The sequence below is a fragment of the Carettochelys insculpta genome, chromosome 11 (genome assembly GCF_033958435.1).
Source record: "Carettochelys insculpta isolate YL-2023 chromosome 11, ASM3395843v1, whole genome shotgun sequence".
Taxonomy (NCBI): Eukaryota; Metazoa; Chordata; order Testudines; family Carettochelyidae; genus Carettochelys; species Carettochelys insculpta.
Window position 1 is genome coordinate 29309606 of NC_134147.1, and position 19002 is coordinate 29328607.

At 43.5% G+C, this 19002-nt stretch overlaps 1 protein-coding gene across 1 annotated transcript in view; it reads right to left on the reverse strand.

Annotated features, from left to right (window-relative positions):
- The window catches only part of UROC1 (urocanate hydratase 1), a 72521-nt gene that overhangs the window by 15189 nt on the left and 38330 nt on the right, over nt 1–19002 (reverse strand). The window contains exons 9-16 of the mRNA XM_075005343.1: nt 17692–17780; nt 15858–15920; nt 15101–15280; nt 11575–11672; nt 9722–9794; nt 7265–7386; nt 2315–2385; nt 937–1035 (exon numbers count right to left, since the gene is read on the reverse strand). Of these exons, the coding sequence (XP_074861444.1) occupies nt 937–1035; nt 2315–2385; nt 7265–7386; nt 9722–9794; nt 11575–11672; nt 15101–15280; nt 15858–15920; nt 17692–17780 (795 nt within the window). The remainder of the gene's footprint in view (nt 1–936; nt 1036–2314; nt 2386–7264; nt 7387–9721; nt 9795–11574; nt 11673–15100; nt 15281–15857; nt 15921–17691; nt 17781–19002) is intronic.

Below are 19002 nucleotides of genomic sequence, written 5' to 3' on the forward strand. Positions count from 1 at the left end.
ACTCTCCTATTTGTGAGTCTGTTGATGGCTGAGCAGCCTGATTTTGGAGCCGCAGGTCTTATCACAGAAGAGGTAGATGTTAGTAGCTGTTGGAGGGGCATGGGGAAATTTTTGCTCGTCTTTTCTTCCTCTTGGCCTTTCCTTGTCTGCACTGTGGCTGGACCTCTCAAATTGTGCCACCCCCTCATGGATTACTGCTCTTCACCGGGGATGGTCCTGGACAAGGTTCTCCCAAGTGTTAACACCAATGCTGCACTTTTTTATGTTTGCCTTCTACATATCCTTATATCGTTTCCTCTGGCCCCCATCGCTCCGCCATCCTTCTTTCAACTCAGAAAACAGAATCTGGGACACACTGATCAGACATCCAAACCACGCAACCAGTCCAATGAAATTGTTGGTGAATGATAATGGCTCCAATGCTGGTCTTCGCATAGATCCCGATTTTTGAGGACGCTTTGTCTCAGGCGGGTGAAAGCAGAGCTTACACAACTCAGACAGTGCTGGATTTCTGTGACAGTGCTGACTTTAACAGAAAGATAACTTCCAAGGGCTGGGAAATGCTCCACATTTTCCAGTAGTTGTCTGTTGACTTCTATAGAAGGTACATGAGATTGTCCCATTGGCAAGGGTTAGTGGAGCACTTTGGTCTTTTTGACATTCAGTGTGAGGCCAAGATTCTTGTATGCTTTCGTGAAGGTGCATAAGATGGTCTGAAGGGCTCCAGAAGAAAGAGCAGCAACCATGTGGTCATCCACATATTGGAGCACCACAGTCGAGGTCATGGAGGTCTTGCTTTTCTAAACAGAGTTCTAGTTCTACTTAAAGACAACACCCTTTTATTACTGTTGATTGAACTGCTCTACTCTCCCTTCCCATCCTGATCACAGATACTAAACACAATTACCAAGCTGCTCTGAGCGGGAAAAGCCTTACCTTTATCCTTTTTTCAGCAATAGCTCGATTAATTGCCACTGCAATAGACACACGGCCCTTCTGGTCAGAATACAAAATCCTAGCTTGGGAGCCAACCACCTGGAAGATGAAAATGCCAGAGCAATAAGGTTCTCCCTGCCAGTCGCTCATCTCTAGGTCCCAGGTAAATGCAGTGGTTGACTACCCCCTGCCCCCTCACCCCTGCCACTCCACTGGAGAATGTATGGAGTAGTAATGTGTAAACAATCAGCTTCCAGAAATAAGAAAGTAACCCCTCCTACCATTGAACTGAGTTTTATCTACACCCCCACAATGAGATTTATTTGTCTCATTAGCTGTTACAGTTCACTAAATCCCACTTTCTGAATTAACCTTTGTCAGGCCCACAGTCCCCTAACAACAATCCACTTATCAACACGTGAGAAGCAGAGAGTGGAACTGGTGGTGGTGGGCTGGAAGGGAGGAGACAAAGAGACAAAGCACATCAATCATTTGTCTCATGGGGCTGTGCTCCTGTGTCCACCCGCCACCACCACATACACACACTTGGCTGTCGTTAGTCTGGCTTCCATCTGAGGATGGCAAGCTTGAATCCTGAGGTGCCAGCAATTAACTAGCTATGGAGCTTAACTGTGCTTTTAGAAACCAGTGTAATATGCAGTGCCACTGGATGAAATAGCTCTTTCCCCCATCTCCTGTTGAAAGGATTAGAGGCAGGCCCACCAGTGGGGAGGGGGAGCAAAGACGAGGAGGGCGACTGTCCCAAGGCCCAGTGACACAAAAGGGCTGCAGCAGTGGGCAGAACCCCAGGCCCTTTAAATAGCTACTGGAGCACCAGGCAGTGCATTCCAGGCAGCACTGAAGGTTGGGGAGATGTTTGCAGTCACTGCCCTTCAGGCAGCACTGAGGGCTGGCTGCCTTCAGCTCCACCCCATCCACCCGAGGCCACACGCCTTCCAGGGCCATGGAGCAGAGCCTCCCCTTGCCTTGGCCAGGGGCCTAGCCAGGCTGTTGGCCTTGTTGGTTACAGGAACAGAACAGCAACCCTGAAGGGGAGAACCCAGTGCAGGTCAGCGCCTTTAAGATCAGCTTGCAGGAGCAGAGCTCAGAGAAAGCTAGTTGTGAACCTAAGTGGCCTTGTTGAAAAGCAGAGCTGGACTCAAGCCACACAAGACCAAGCTCTAGACCAAATATTCCAATGTTAAGAGGGTGAAGCATTGGTCTGGGTAAGTTACAAAGATGGGTCCATTCAGAACATTTGGCTCTGGAGCCAGGATCAGATTTCAAACAAAGAGTGGTTTTTGGAGCCAGAGTTTTCACTGCAGCCCCTTTTCAGCTTTTCTGGTATGGCCATGTGTGAAAGCGGCCGTGCCTTTACCAGGCGGTGCCTTCCGGCTTCCCGAATCCAGCGGATATTGTCATGGTATTGCTGCTTCACAGCTGCACTGACTGCAATAGAAAACAAGAAACCAAAAGTTTTAGAAAAATAGATGCAACAAGCTCTAAATACTACTGACTTTATAAAACAGCTCCAGGGGTCAAATCCTGTTCTCAACGCAGGAGCAAGGGAGGACTACAGAAACAGCCATACTGGATCAGACCAGCAGCCAGTTGTTTTAGAAGGCACAAGCAATCCTGCAATAGGCAGGTGTAGGATGATCTGTTCCAGATAATCTAAAGCACTCTTCCAAATCCATAAAGATAGGTTTAAATCCAGACCCATGAGGATTTCCAACACTTTGGTTCACATTAACTACATCAACTGTGGATATCCTAGTTGTCCATATGAATGCTGAACATCACTTTGATAAATTATTGGCCCTAGCAACATCCAGTGGCAATTAGTTCTGAAGTCTAATCCCACTTTGGGGAAAAAGCATTTCCTTTCAGCAGTTTGAGCTGTCAGCAATGGAACCTCAAAGGGAGTTGCTTAACGTGCACCTGAAAACAGAATCTGATACAACAGTGGTAACCACTGAGCCAAATTCTCTCATTTACTTGTAGGTAACTCCACTTAAATCACTGGGCCAAACTGAGCAGCAACAGAAATGAAAGGGTGGAGCATAAGTTGATCAGAAAATGAGTGCAACTGGAAAAGAAGTGTAGCAATATCAGTCTGACTTGAGGAGATATTGTAATACAAATCTAACATGCTGATTAACCATGAAGGTAACTGTAGCAGGTAAGTGACTAACAAGAAGGAAGCATTGTGGAAAATGAAGTAGGATATGCTTTATTTTGCACCTTGCTTTTAAGTTATTGATGTTATACCCTTCCTTCTGCACCTTGATGTGCATGTCACACCATACAGCTCACATCCAAACATGCTGAATTTGGCACAGAATCTCTCATCAGGTCTGAATCTGACCCCAGAGGTGGGCTGCAAGGCATGGCAGTGACTGACCAGTGTTGAGACTACTGGCTTTTCACAAGGTGTACTTTCAGGCAGTTATGAACAGCCAAAACGAGAAACTGAGGAAAGTGCAGGATATTCAGGATCTGGTTTAATATACTGCTAAAGAGAAATGTAAAATTTGTTCATTTCTGAATAGGAAGGACCAGTGCTTTTTATGTGCCAGTACTTGCTGATACTCAGTACTGGCCCCTTGGCACCAGGCACAGGAACCGCAGGCTGGACTCAGGAAAACCGTGGTCCAGATCCCACCCACAGGCTCTGCTGGGGTTGTGTGGTGGTGCGGGGAGCAGGAAGTGGCTTCATTCAGTGCCACAGCTGCTCGCTGCCATCCCCTAGCTGGGAAGGAGGACAGGAAAGCAGCAGCTGCGTGGAGGTTCTCTCTTACTGCTCTTATTGGCCAAAATTCTGGACAATCAGAGCAGTGGTGGGCAGTGCCTGGGAGCTTGGTGGGGGTGTGACACAGAACCTTGTGCACTGCTGGGTTGCTGCACAGGTAAGCACCCCCTCCTGTCCAGACCTCATGCCCCCAGGCAGTTCCTGCACCCTTCCTGCCCAGACCCGCTATTCCTACCCTATTCCCAGACCCCCTCATATCCTCCCTCACACCAACTCCCACCCTGCTCCTGTCCCCTCCCTCCTAGATCCCTCAGCCCCACTCTGATCCCACCCTTCCAGATCCTGCACCTTAAACCCTCCAGCAACCTTTCTCCCATCCAGACCCTGTACCCACTCTCTCCCACACCCCCTCCTGCCCTGACCCCCCCTCTCAAAGCCTGATGCTGCATCCCACTCCCATTCAGATCACCCATTCCCCCCGCCATCCCACTCCTGTACCCTCCCTCCCACCCAAACTTCACACCCCAAACCCACTTCTTGGCAACCCCTCCCACAACCCCGCATTTCTGGCTCCTCCCCAGAGCCTGCAGGGGCACACAGAATGTAGTAGCCCTGCTCCCTGTAGGCTGTGGGGCTGGTGTGCAGGGGAAATGGGGAGGTGGGTCTCCATTTTGTTGTTGTTTTTCAGTCGGAGACCATATCAGTAAGGAGTTTGGTTTTGGTTTTGCTTCTCATGTGTGTGGCCCCCAATTGATGTTTTTGTGGGTCAGTGGCCCCTGAAGTAAAGGCAGAAACATCTGCTTGGATCATTGTTTCCTAGGAGACTTGTATTGAACTTGAAAACCACTATGGAAACATCCTGTAGAATTTAAGAAACATGACACCCTTAAACTATAACAACAGATTAGCAACGGTTTACAAAAATTATTCCACAGAATATCATCCAAATAGGATTCTTTAAAAACAATATCCTATGGCGTATGATCTTCTATTCAGTCCAGGGGTTCACATAAAGGACCTCTTTCTCTGCTGAATTCTATGGGGCTTTTCCCTAAGAGGAGCTAGTTGAGAAAACGGCTATCATTCACTAAAGCTATGGGGACATATGACAACTAAATACATCTGGCCCAACTCCAGAGCCAAACACACTGTCAGGCTCTCTTTTCTGAATGTTGGTGTGTCCAGTGTTGGACTTCATGTTAGTCCTGTAGGGGCTGGGGGATAGCGTCCTTCATGAAGTCTGGCCTCCTGGAATTGAAATATTGATGCTCCTTCTTGAGCTGGTGGGACTTGCCCTTGGACCAATTCCACATATCTCTCATTTGTTAAAGTTTTGCTGCCTCTCTCATGAATACATTCCTAAGTAAGACAGGCTACTGTGTTCCTTCTGGTACCTCACAGACACCAGTCTTTATTTAGGCTTTAAAGCACATTCTGATCTTACACAAATAATCCTCAATGACACTGAAGTTGACTCCTGGCTTGTTTATTTATTTTAATTTATTTTTTGCTGTCCAACTCTGTCAAACTCTGCTGAGGGTGGTGAACAAATTCCTCATTTAAATTAGTTATTATTAGCTCACTCCCATTTCAGACCTGATCCCAGGAAGTCAATATTCCCAGCATGCTTCCCCAGTGTCACATAAGTCAAGTGTCAAAATAAATACACAATAATATACAAGTCCCTTGAGGATTTTAAACCATTCTCCTCCTCTGTTGTGGGTTCACAGCTTTGAAGCAGCAAAATTGTCTCACAAAAGGGAAGAATGGTTAAAATCAAAAATGAGCCCAGACTGAAAGTCCTGATCTGAATTTGAAATTTCCCACAGTTCAGGATGTTGGGCTCCTGTCTTTGGCTGAACCTTTTGCAGTCTATAAAATCCAAATCTTGGTTTAATTTTTGAATAGCACTGATGTTAGTGGATGGACAGATCCAGGATTTTGGCTCAGGCCATGGATATATTTACAATGCATGAAGAGCAAACAGAATAGTCAAGAACATGGGAGGTCAAACTGGAATCCCTGAAAGGCTGCGCTTATTAGGTACATTTTCCATCCAAGCTCAATTTTAATTTCTCTCTGAATTCCTCTGTCTTGCTCTGCCAACCACAACAGCAAATCCAATAACTGAGTTGCCCCCCAGTCTGCTTCTGTCTGCTGGGTTATAAAATACCACTTTTATAACAATGTAAAAATACAAATAGAATTCCAATGCCTTTGTCTCCCTGTAAAAGATGTTTTGCCTTAGCCTTTCCATTAATTTATACATACACACACAACACCCATACGCATTTACTTATATAATATTCAATTAATTATATATATACACCATGTGAAATAGTCAAATGTCATCTATCAGCTCATTCTGAGATGGCAAAAGTTACTGGAGAATGACTCACATGCCAGGCAAGTTATTGTGTATTTATGCTGCCCTGGTACACAGTACAGCACCAGATCTCAGTCCACTTCCACAAACCTAATTAAAAAACCACTCAGTGCCCAGCAGCACTCACTATATAGAATGGGAGCTCCTGCATATCGACCACCTTTGAAATTCTGACTTGATTATTCTGTGAGATTAAATTGAGAGAGCTGTCTCCAATTTATAGAATAACAGATATTTTGGAGCATAAGCTTTCATGGGCAAAGACCTGCTCCATTAGATGCATCAGTTGCAGCCAATGAAGCAGGTCTTTGCCCACCAAAGCTTATGCTCCAAAATATCTGTTAGTCTATAAGGTGCCACAGTACTTTGTGTTGTTTTTGAAGATACAGACTAACTCAGCTACCTCTCTGATACTTGTGTCCAACTTGAGCACCAGTGATGACCTTAACTGCAAATCCTATATGCAGAGAGAGAGGTGATCTCTCAAATGGCCTGTTCTTCGGTTATGTTCATCCTCCTGTATTCTACAGTCAGGCCTTGTAGCTCCCAAAGCACATGTATTACATATGCTTGACATGGCAACCTACTTAATAAGCAGGCTACCTCATTCTGCACTAGCTCCCGTTTCTCAGAGCCTAACCCCTGCTTGAGTGCATTTCTGGGCTAGTGGATAGAGCATCAGACTGAGGATACCTGCACTCTACTGCTGGCTCTGCCACTGGCCTCTTGGGTTACTACTGACAAGCCATGTCATTACTGTTTGCTTCAGTTTTCCCCTTTATCAAATGGAGCTAACACTATTGCCCTCCTTTGTAAAACACATTGAACTCTACTGATCAAAGGCCTTACGTAAGAACGAGGTATGTCTGTTATGATTATTAGGTAAATCTTAAGGTGACAAAGGCACAGATAGGTGCAGCAATGTCCATACCACATATAGATGGGACATAATGCTTAGTTACCTCTGCAGTTTATGCATCTAACAGTAGCCCAGAGCTCCTTAAACCCTTTGAATAGTGCTTGTAAATCATAAATATTGACTGCGCTCTTTGTTTACTTTAATGCCTATATGGAGCAGCCAAGAGCACAGTTTTTCAAGACACAGCAAGCTGCCTGAATCTCCATTTATTTGTTACCCATTCTTCACAAAATTTGTACGTTTTATGGCAGAAAAGGAGTTGACATCCTACCTCCTTGATGTATGGCATCTTCAAGCACTGATGTGGCAATTAAATCAGTAGCAGCCAGATCCTGCGGGTCACCTGAGGTACAAACCCAGCGGAATGGCCCAAATCCTAGAGAAAAAATGTCTCTGGGAAGAGAAAATGCTTCAATAAGAGATAGTTGAAATTCCTATCTGATTTATCCTGGCAGTTAGCAATGCTTTTCTTTCATTAACTGAAGATGGAAGTATTCTAAATATTTCAAACAAACTAATCCAAACAGTAAACACTTGGGACCATTATTCCAGAATTTAAGCAATGCTGCCTCACAAGGACATCAGCTGGTATGGGGGAAATCAACCACACTTGCAGTGCCCACAGTCTTTGATGGAAAACTCAACCCCGTTAACCAAACAAGGGTGTTCCCTCATTGACCACAGGTCCTTCTGTAAAACAAGATCTTGGAAGACTGTCTCTCTCCTTCCTTGTACCAGCATAGTCAAATGACTTCTGTGAGGCTATGCCTGGTTCACACCAAGGAGAGGACCTCTCCCACCCCCACTCCTCATTTTAACTTGATTCAGTTACTCTCTTGCACCATTGTCTATTTCCAGTTATGGAAAGTAAGTGCAAAGTGGGTGTAAATTCACCTATGGCAGAGAGTGAAGAAATCAGATTTGGCAGCATTGTACCTTCCATTGCACTTATTGGGCCCTTTCTGCTCCCACTGCATTTAGGTTGGCCTCTCATCCAGTGTTAAATTGGACAGTCTAGAGCAGTGGTAGGCAACCTGCAGCCCATTGGGTTTCTATTGGCCCACAAGACATTTTGTTTACTGTTGCCCACACGCAGGGTTGCCAGATTCCTCTGGTGTCCATCTGTGTAGTTTTTTTCCATACTAGTATTACCAAAGTGACCTGCACGTAAAGCAAGGGTGTATGATGTGAGGCGTGTGCTGATTGCACACACTGTGAGAGCTATGCACTCCCTCTGCATCCAATCAAATCCTCTATGGTTCAATTGGCACATCCCACAAATTCTAGGTGTGCAAATGCAGTTAGCAAAACTACTCTGTATTGGGAGACTGGCTTGGTTCCAACAATCTAGTTATTTTGAAATAAAATATTCCAGAATAGATTTTATGGAATAATTTATATCAGAATAGTGTGCCTACACAGAAAGGCCATTTCCATACAGGCCACTTTATTCAAAAGTGGCATGGTAATACACGGCCCGAAATATGCTAATGAGGCATGGATGCAAATTCCCTGCACCTCATTAGCATACAGTCATGTGATTTGGAGTCTGGAAGACCGTTCTTCCAGACTCCAAAACACCATGTAGAAGCGCGGCCCTGGGGAAGCTTCCGGAAGGAAGTACTTCTTCCAGATGCCCCTTCTTCCCAAAAATTTTTGGGAAGAAGGGGCCTCCAGAAGAAGGACTTCCTTCCGGAAGAACCCCCAGGGGCCGCGCTTCTAAACGGCATTTTGGAGTCCGGAAGAACAGTCTTCCGGACTCCAAATCATGTGGCCATATGCTAATGAGGCACGGGGAATTTGCATCCATGCCTCATTAGTATATTTTGAGCTATGTATTACCATGCCACTTTTGAACAAAGTGGCCTGTGTAGAAACGGCCAAAATGTATGTCAAAATAGAGCATCCAGACACAAACAGAGCCTATTTTAGATTAGAGCCCTTGGACACACTATAGCTTATTTTGAAATAGTCCTGATTCCCTGTCTACACAGCCCCTATTCCAAAATAACTATGCTATTCCTCACAGAATACGGTTTACCAAATTCAAAATAAGCCATCCACTATTCCAAAATTATTTTGAAATAGCAGTTATATTGTGTAGATGCCTGCAAAGTTATTTCAGAATACTGGTCATTATTCTGAAATAACTTTGCTGTGCAGACATATCCTGAGATAAATGAGGGCCACTCATGCAGTCCACAAGTATTCACACAGAACTAGACGTGGGTTTTTCCAGTTCCAGACAGGGATGCCCTTTTGAGGAGCACACTGCTTAGTCCCCATGACAGTGATGTGCTCTTAAACTTGGCACCCCCAGATGTCATGACTTCAGGCACACCATACACAGGAGCAAAGCAACATACTCAAACATGGCTGGATTTGGCTCTGTCTCTGAGTTAACCCACATTTTGAATATTCCCCTAAAAACCAATCCAGTTTATGAGAGGGGTAGCCATGTTAGTCTGTATCCACAAAAACAATGAGAAGTTCTGTGGCACCTTATAGATGAATAGATATTTTGGAGCACAAGCTTTTTCGTGGGCAAAGACCCGCTTCCTCAGATGCTACGGACATTGCATCTGATGAAGTGGGTCTTTGCCCACGAAAAAGCTTATGCTACAGAATACCTATTAATCCATAAGGTGCCACAGGACTTCTCATTGTTAATCCAGTTTATGGTTCCATTTCTACAGCAAATGGAAGCACCTTGTTGCTTCCAACATACCCCATAATGTGCTGAACATAGGAAGGGTACCGGAATTCAGTTTTATTGGCTCCTGTTTTCTTGACGTCAGCGCCTGTAAGCAGATTTTAAATGCAGATTACTTGATGAAAAGAAGAACTAACAACTTAAGCCAAACTGTACCTTGAGTTCATGCATGACAGCGTCCCTGCCTGCACAGGTCTTCCCTGACTTTGGAATGGGAGGGGTCAGTCCTCTGTCTCATTGCACCTCTCTTCTCCTACATCCCTCTTAGGCATGCTGTGTGAAAGGAGCATTTGGGACTGGGCTTGGTGGACAAGGGGTGTGTAGTGGGTAGCAGAGGATTTTCTTTTTAGGAATGATGGAGGAGCTATAGCTAGGGCAGTCTTCCTTTGGAGTTGCTCTGTCAAATACCTACATGCACAGCAGGACAGAGTGCCTGACTTGGCAGACTAACAAAAGGCTTCTGTATGGAAAGCCCTGGCCTACTGTACGTACTGGGTTTGTGGGAAGTCACAGAGCTCCTATCTTGGAAATGAACAACGCCCTCTCTCTAAATTTAAAAAAGCGGGAAAAATGTGTATGAAAAACTCTTTGGTTTCTTTCCCCTTTCTATAGGATTTTCCACAAGGGAAACCATCCAGGCAAATCTGAAGGAAACCAGTACTGAGAAGGAAACTGACAGGCAGCTAAGCCAATTTTGCATTTCCTCTTAGACACACTATGTTCTCCTTGGCCTTAGCATTTCAGGCTCCAAGCACAATTTGTTTACAGTCTCTCAACATTTCTTCTATTTGCAACCAAATTAATGATATTCCACAAGTTCTGTGTTCAGCAGAAGCCCCAGGACATCCTCTGAGGCTACTGCTACACTACCATTGTCCCGTCAGAGATTCCATGGTAATGAGGCAACTTGAAGCAGGCTAATGAGCTGCTAACTTGCATATTCAGACCTCATTAGTATAATGGCAGCTGAGCGAACAGACTTTGAATTGCAGATTGACAGTGAAGATGGGGGCAGCTTCAAAATAAACACCCCGCTTTGACTTTCCCTTAATCCAATCTAGTTCTGTGGGATTAAGGGAATATCAAAGTGGGGCACTTATTTCAAAGCTGCCCCCAGCTTCACTGTCAATATGAAATTCAAAGTTTGTTTGCGTGGCTGCCATTATGCAAATGAGGCACTGAATATACATATCAGCACCTCATTAGCTTGCTTTGAATTGCCTCATTACCATGACACCTCCGATGGGACAATGGCAATGTAGCAGCACCCAAAGTCAGCCCTACTTTTTTCTTTTCCTTATTTTTTTTAAATTGCTCATTTTTGCTGTTCATTTTCTAGGTTTAAAATGTCAGCTAATGAAAAAAAAGAAAATATTCTTACAAAATCCTTCAGCACCAACAGAGCAAGCTTAAAAAGTGACCTGACACCCCTCCAGGAGTGTGGGGTGGATTTAGTGCTGTACCACAAAATTCATTGTCCCAGGAGAGGCGAGCAAGGTATCTGTGTGCTCCAACAATTCTAGGCTACTCCGTGAGCAGAACCTACCGAACCACTAGGCCTGTATGTCAGAAGGGAGAGCAGCTAGTCATGTGCATACCCACAGGTCTATAAGGCTGTGTCTACACTTGCACTCCTCTTTCGAAAGAGGCATGCAAATAAGGGAAATTGAAAAGGCAAATAAGGTGCAGATTTACATATCTGGCACCTCATTTCATATTCTTGTTTCAACAGAGCTTCTTTCGAAAGAAGAAAACCAATGTAGACACTGCTCTTTTGAAAGTAAACCCCATCTTCGAAAGACTCCTTCTTCACCTTTTTTAAGAAAAATGAGCCCTACTTACATCTAGGAATGCCAGTATCTACTCACCAGCTCTCTGAGCTTCCAGAAGAAATGCATTGCCATAGTCCCAAAAAAACATGCCCTTATCGGACAGCTTGTTTATAGCAGCCACTTGTCTTCTCAGACTGAAAATACCAGGGCAGAAAGTTAGGTCTGATAGTCATTCTCTTATATAGAGGTTACAGTCTGGCACATCCTATCCCAGCTAATAGGGTTGGCCTGTGAAATGTCGGGGAAAGTGAGATAGATGAATATGAAAGACTTAAGATCAACACCTTAGCTGAGCGTTCCAGACACCAAATAAAAATAATTTCCACTTCTGTAGCACCTGTTACCCCAAGGACTTTACAAATATTAAGTGACTATCAAAACCTCACTCTGAGGTAGGGTCAATAACACACAGAAGCCACCTCATACAGCTCAGAAATGGTAGCACTGGAGACTGGGTTGGAACGCCATCGCTGTTTAACAGCACACAGCTACAATGGAAAGGAAGGGAAGAATAGTGCAACTAGCAGAATCTAGATAAATGAATTCAGAGAAACATAATGCAGTTACTGTATCTGAATAGGAATTTAGTCAACACAGCCTAGCTATCATCTGTATCAGTGTTTCTCAAACTAATTTGGCCACAGAACACTTTTGGGTTTGGAATATATTGACAGAACACACACATGCTGGTTTGAGGAGTGGCGGCAGGTTCATACTGAAAAATTGCCGCACTTACTGCTCAAGAGTTGATTTAAAAGACTTAGGTTTTTATATCTCTTTATTTTACAAAGAAGAAAAAATAACATGAGGAAATCATCTGAATGAAAAATTAATGTCCTTCTGATAGCAGGCCAGTTAGCAACCCTATAATTAAGTACCAAAATTAAAAATTAAGTACGAACCCAAAACAAAACATCAATATAACAGCCAAAAGAAGGATGATTAGTGTTGTTCTTTCATACAAAAATAGAAAGGACAATATTGTTAAAAAAAGGACCGTCCTTCTTTAAAGCTTAAAACACATTTTTATGAAAAAGAAATGTACAACAAATTAGGCATGGAAAAAGATTTTTAAATTTTGTGTTTTTATAAATTTGTTATTTTTACAGAAAACTACTGGAAAATAAAAATAAGTAACATTTGACGATTTTTTAACAGGAAGAGTGCTTTTGCATCTTTTGATCACAAATCCACTTAATATTAGGCATGATGGTGGAGAATTGTATCCTCATGTCAGGTGCAGCATCACGTGATTTCTCTGAACATGACTTGTGCCGAAAAAATCTGAATCAACTCTGATTGTTTCGGCACGAGCCTCATAATAAGAATTATACCCTTATGAATGTGTTATAAATATGAATATACCTACAATCTAAACACTCTTCAAATATCTTAGTATTTCTGATATGCACTTAATTTCACATTTAATATTTTAGAAGGAAAAATATCTCTAGCATCAAAATTATTTCACTGAACACCCATTCACATTGTGTGGAACACCAGTGTTCCGTGTAACTCAATTAGGGAAACGCTGATCTGTATCATAATGAAAATTGCCACTGGACCTTTAGTTACTACAAGGGAGCAGGAGCTCTGTTTTATATGTTAACCAGGAGAGACCTCATGTCTCAGCACCATACCAGAAGCAAGTTGCTTGGGCAAAGATTGCCACCCACTAAATTAACAACAATACTTCCCACTGACCAGTGATCAAAATAATAAGCCAGCACAGCTCCTGAGACCTAAAAGAAAAAAATGCAGGAAATGGTAGTGGTAGAGCCTGCCTCTAGCACAAATCCAGCAGTTTCCAGTGATAAGGTAATCCTACGAAAGGCTACCTAACTCCAGGCCATTCCATAATGTGAACAATTCCTCCCTCCTTCTGGATCAGAGATCTAAAAACTTCAGGCAGCAAGAAAGTTACAACTGCTAATCTTTGCAATATCGTTCTTTAATTCCTAGTTCCGGGAGGTATGGAATAAAAAAACAAAAACCCAGGAACTGGCAAAGGCTCAAAATCAATACCACTGGAGCTCTTAAACTTGTAATGGACCCAAAAATAAAGCCCACTTCCAGCAAAGTCATTTGGTAATTTAGTATTAAATCAAAATTCAGTAAGTTAATGAAACACTTCAGCCTTCTCTGACCTTCCCCAAGGAGGATTTCCCTTCTTTGGAGATCTTTGCAATCCTCTGCTCTGTTTCCTTTTGCTGCCTCTTCAAAGTACATACAAGGGCCTAGATATCTGGAACTGGCTGCAGTTCCCACTTGTTTCTTGGACAAAAATCTGAGTCCCACAACAGAATAACAAACAAACAAAGATTAAAAAACTCCAGGAGATCATATAGTCCATTCTTTGGACAATATAGGGGCATCATTTTCCTCTTGCTTTCTGTGGTATAAATCATGAGTGAAGACAATGGAATTTCATTTATTATTTAGCTATTGTGGCAAAGTGAGGATTTTATTTGCCTTGTTACGTTGCATGTGAGTTCTACTGTCCTAATATCCAAACTAGACCTCCCCCACTGCAATTTGAGACAATTGTTCCTTGTTCTGTCTTCTTTCATCACTGAGAACAACCTCTCTCCATCCCCTTTGAAACCCCCTTCAGGTAGTTGAGGGCTGCTATCAAATTCCCATCCCCCCCCCCCCCCCGCACCCTTCTCTTCTGCAGACTAAATAAGCCCAAATCCCTTATCCTTGCCTCATAAGATATGTACTCTAACCCCTAATCATTTTTATTGCTCTCCCCTGGACTCTCTCCAGTCCATCCACATCCTTTGTGTAATGGGGGCCCAGAAATGGACACAATATTCCAGACGTTGCCTCACTAGTGCCACATAAAGGGAATAATTGCTTCCCTAGATCTGTCGGTGATGTTCCTACTAATGCACCCCAGTATGCCGTTAGCCTTCTTGGCTACAAGGACACACTGTTGGCTCGTACCCAGTTTCTCATCCACAGTAATCCTCAGGTCCTTTTCTGCAGAACTGCTTTTTAGCCAGTCGATGCCCTGTAGCAGTGCTTGGGATTCTTCCATCCCAAGTGCAAGATTCTGCACTTGCCCTTGTTGAACCTCATCAGATTTCTCTTGGCCCAATTCTCCAATTTTTCTAGGTCTCCCTAGGCTCCATCTCTACTCTCCAGCGTATCAACCTCTCCCCCGAGCATTGTGTCCTCTGTGATCTTGCTTAGGATGCAATCCATTGAACCCAACAATCTAGTCAGCTTTCTATCTGCCTTACAGTCCATTTATCCACTCCATACTTCTTTAACTTGCTGGCACGCATACTACAGGAGACCATATCAAAAGCTTTGCTAAAGTCAAGGTATATTACATCCACTGCCTTCCCCATACCCACAGAGCCAGTTATCTCATCATAGAAGGCAATCAGGTTGGTCAGTCACGACTTGCCCTTGGTTAATCCGTGTGAATCCAGATCTGCTCTAGGAATAATCTTTGAGATGCTCCAGGGGGCTGTGATTTACAGGAGGGCAGAAGGGATGATCAAAGTGGCCCTTTCTAGACCTAGGATCTATGAATCAGGTAATTGTTTACCTTTCTTGCACCAGGGCACGGAATCTCCCTGGATTGGTAGCCATGAGCTGATTTGCCTCCTCAAAGCTGATCTGCACTGGGTAGTACCCTCCACTGAATGGATTGTGACAGGAGGTTTGGTCAGATCCGAGATCAATTAGCTGTTCTCCTGTGGTGTCAAGTTCATAGACAAGCCTCTCCCTATGGACAGGAGAGATAATGAATAGATGCTTATCACTGCAAGCTTCACCTTGGGGTTATGCTTCTTGTGAGCAACAACAGCACAAATCAGGAGTCCTCAGGAATATTCCTAAAGATTTTTTAATACTATTCCAAGTATGTCCTGGATTGGTAACACGTTTGTGGATGCTTGAGGTGAGTATAGTGCTTGCTATTGATTTCAGTCCGCTTTGGATCAAGCCACAAAAGCTGCACATTTTCTATTTTCAATATTCTGATTACCAAGGGATTGTATTTCATTAAGACACCATTGTCTACCTTCTGATTCCGAAGGACTTATCTTACCACAGCACTCAGTGTTTCATTACCTTGATTTTTTGTTTTCCAGGGCAAAGTTACCCATTTGTGCCAAAATGGGGTACTCTGATGAGTTAAACGTAATTCCCCAATTTAGAATTGTGACACCAGATTTACTAACAAGAGTCAACACGCTGCTTTAGTGGTTGGTTTGAAGGACAATTCCCTTATTCATAAACTTTGGCATTATCCCAAGCTAACAATCAAGGAAGAGTGCCACATGCCTTCTTATCATACTTACCAAAGATCTACCACATTCCCATGGTAGCCCAAACTAAGGGTAATTTTGTTCTCTCTTGCTTCTCTATAATATATTAAAAATGGAAATGGACAAAGAAAATTAATCATCTGGTAGTTGCAGTTTACAAACCACACACAAAACAAGCAAAGCAGTCACTTAAAACAGCAGAGAAAAACATACATGGGTTCAAACAGCAAGATAGGTTATGAACACATGGGCAGTGGGCATCGTAGGTGGGGAAAGGCAATGTCTTCCCAAACTGCCTTACCTGGCACCGGTCAGGCTCTACTGGAGCCCCACCCCACCCCCAAGCCAAATACCATTTCTTTCATTTAATAACCTAAACAATACACTTTAAAAATCACACCCCAATGTGGATATTTTACACTTCCACCAAGCTCATCCTGTAACAGAGGTAAGAAGTATTAACAAGACAGGGAATTCATGAGCTGAGTTTCTATGGACCTTATTTTCTTCTCATTTACCTTATTTGATAGCAGAGGTAGGAAAAGGAGACATGTCCTATAATCCTCCCCCCACCACATACCCATGATTACACAGTTACCGCAGCACGTGAGTAACATTTAACACAGGGGTCAGCAACCCCCAGCACTCATGCCATGAGTGGCACATGAGCCAATTTTCACTGGCATGCGAAGTGGGAGCTCAACCCCACCCTCATCCCCCTCGCAGTCCAATTTGGGGAGCTGGGAGCTGCAGGGAGATCACATTGCTGTAAACAGAACCTGGCTCATTACATATATAACATTTATCCAGCTGTGCAAAAGCTGCTTTCCTCTTCCTGGGCAAAGGCTGCCCACCTCAGCACCCCCAAACCTCTCCCCTGGGCTTGGCAGCCAGCTGCTCCAGCCGCCCTGCATGGCAATATTTACTGTGACCCACAGCAGAGATAAACAGCTCAGCCCCCTCCCTGTGCCAAGTGGAAAATAATTGCCCCCCCCCCACAGTCTCAGAACAGAAGCACAATTCCACAGAACACTTAACCACGTGGTCAACTTCCACCACCTCCTCATGTGCCCTTGACTTCAGGGATATTGACTGGAAGTTCAGCACATTTAAGTGATTTGCTGAACTGGGTTCTGACCAGTAACCCATCATCGTCATAGTTCCCTGGCAAGGTATGTGAGAGAACCAATTATCCTCTTTTACTGACAGGGAAACTGAGGCACAAAGGCCAAGTCTGAAGTTCTCAAAAGTGCCTACAGAAGTTCTATGCCCAGCTACCACTAAGTTTCAAAGGACATTTGGTGCCTAAATATCTTTGAAGATGGGGGCCCTGGTTCCCCAAGGCTCCTTTGTATGTCTGACCTCGCCCCTAACACAGCCCTGTGACTAGCCAGTGGATTCAAGGAGTTAGTGACAGGGACAGGATTCAATTGTAGGTCAGATTTTAGGAGCTCTTTCCTCTTGACCTTGCTGCTGCCCTTGAACTTTCACCCACTTCTAGCAGCAACCACCGTGCAACTATTTTGGGGCCGTTCCAAGAATGCCAGGCTCTGTAGTGAGGATGAGATTTTGTGAAGGATGTAAACTGGTTATTTAAGAAAGCAGGATTAACAAAAAAATGCCTGCGGATTAAAAAAAAAACAACAAAAAAACCAGCTCCTGCTACCAGCCACTGCCTAAACAGTAAAGCTTTGCATCTTAATTTATTTATTAATGAGCTGTCATAAGTAGGACTGTTAGTGACTTTAAAAAGTATCACCGGTCATACAAAGAGGTCAAAAGGTCAAATTCTGGCACTCCACCTCAGAAAGAGTGCTGACCCCTGATTTAGCACATAGGGACAAATACAGCACTTCTTGAGCCAGACCTGAGCCGAGCAATGCAGTGGTCCAGGCTATCCGTGATTTCCATCAGCCAACCTTGATTGTAACGTTTCAAAAGTGCAGCTTCATTAACCTGAGACAAAATGCATAAAGATTTCAGGACTGTGATCTCATCTACATAGGAGTTTCTCTGTGCTGTCTTTAACTTTAAACTGCTGCTGGATAAAACACTAACAATAGTACACAAGACAACACTTCTGCATTGGCTACATTGCCTGGGAGATTCAATAGTTCTTCTTTTTTCACTTCAAGCTTCTTAGATTCCATCCATTCTGGTTTCTGTTGGTTCAGACCAGCACAGGACCAAGAGTTGAAGCCTTTCTCCAACCACCTCCCAACCCCAAACTGTGTGGTTTTGCTAAAATGGGATCCAGATCTTTGCTCTATTTGTTATGAAAGAGATACCAGGGCTCAAGTTTTGTTGTTGTTGGTTTATGCTTACAAATGATGCAGAAAGCTTAGAGGTGCTTCTGCTATGAACCGTCAAGCCCAGAGGTGCCAGGGCTCAGCCCTCGTGAACCCAAAGACAAATTAAGCACTAAGCCAGATTCTAACCAACCTGGGTTTAGAAAATAAACCCCTTCTGAGAGCTTGTTAGGAAATATTCTCCACTCCCCACCACAAAAAAGAAAAAATGAATAACTTTTTAAGAAAATTCTGTTGAAAATTTCCATGTTTTAACAGAAAATCTAAAAACAAAAAATGTTTCCATCTTCAGATTTTTCTATGAAAACCCCAATAGTTTTCTGTGAAACTTGCAATTTTTCCACTAAAATTTCCATTTAATCAAGCAAGCCTTTTACTGTTGTAAACAAAATGATGGCAATTTTTTTCCACCAGCTCCAGCCCTGACTAAGGGAGGTTTTGCTGAACCAAAACCAATCACTAGATTTGATTTTCTCGAGAGCAGGTTTGGAATTTTTAAAAAATCTCAACAAAAAATAAAAACAAAATGAGCAAACCACATCGGCCTTTTTCCAGCCAGCTGCACTCATATAAAAAAAACAAATGGGTCAAAACTGGTCCCCACCATCTAACATCCTCCTCCTTCCGAACTTCGAGAGTCCCAAATCTGAGCCCTACACCACGATTAGTTTTAGTGTGTTTCAGTGTATGAAAACCAGAAATACACTCACAAATAGACAAATTTACTATGGAGGCTTTGGCAGGGACTTCCTATTTAAAGGCTAGTAGCTAAACACATGTCACCAAGACTTCTTTTATGAGTTCCAGCCACAATGCAGGGGGCAAAACTAATGTAAGCCAATTTTCCATAGCAGCTGATTAAAGCAGCC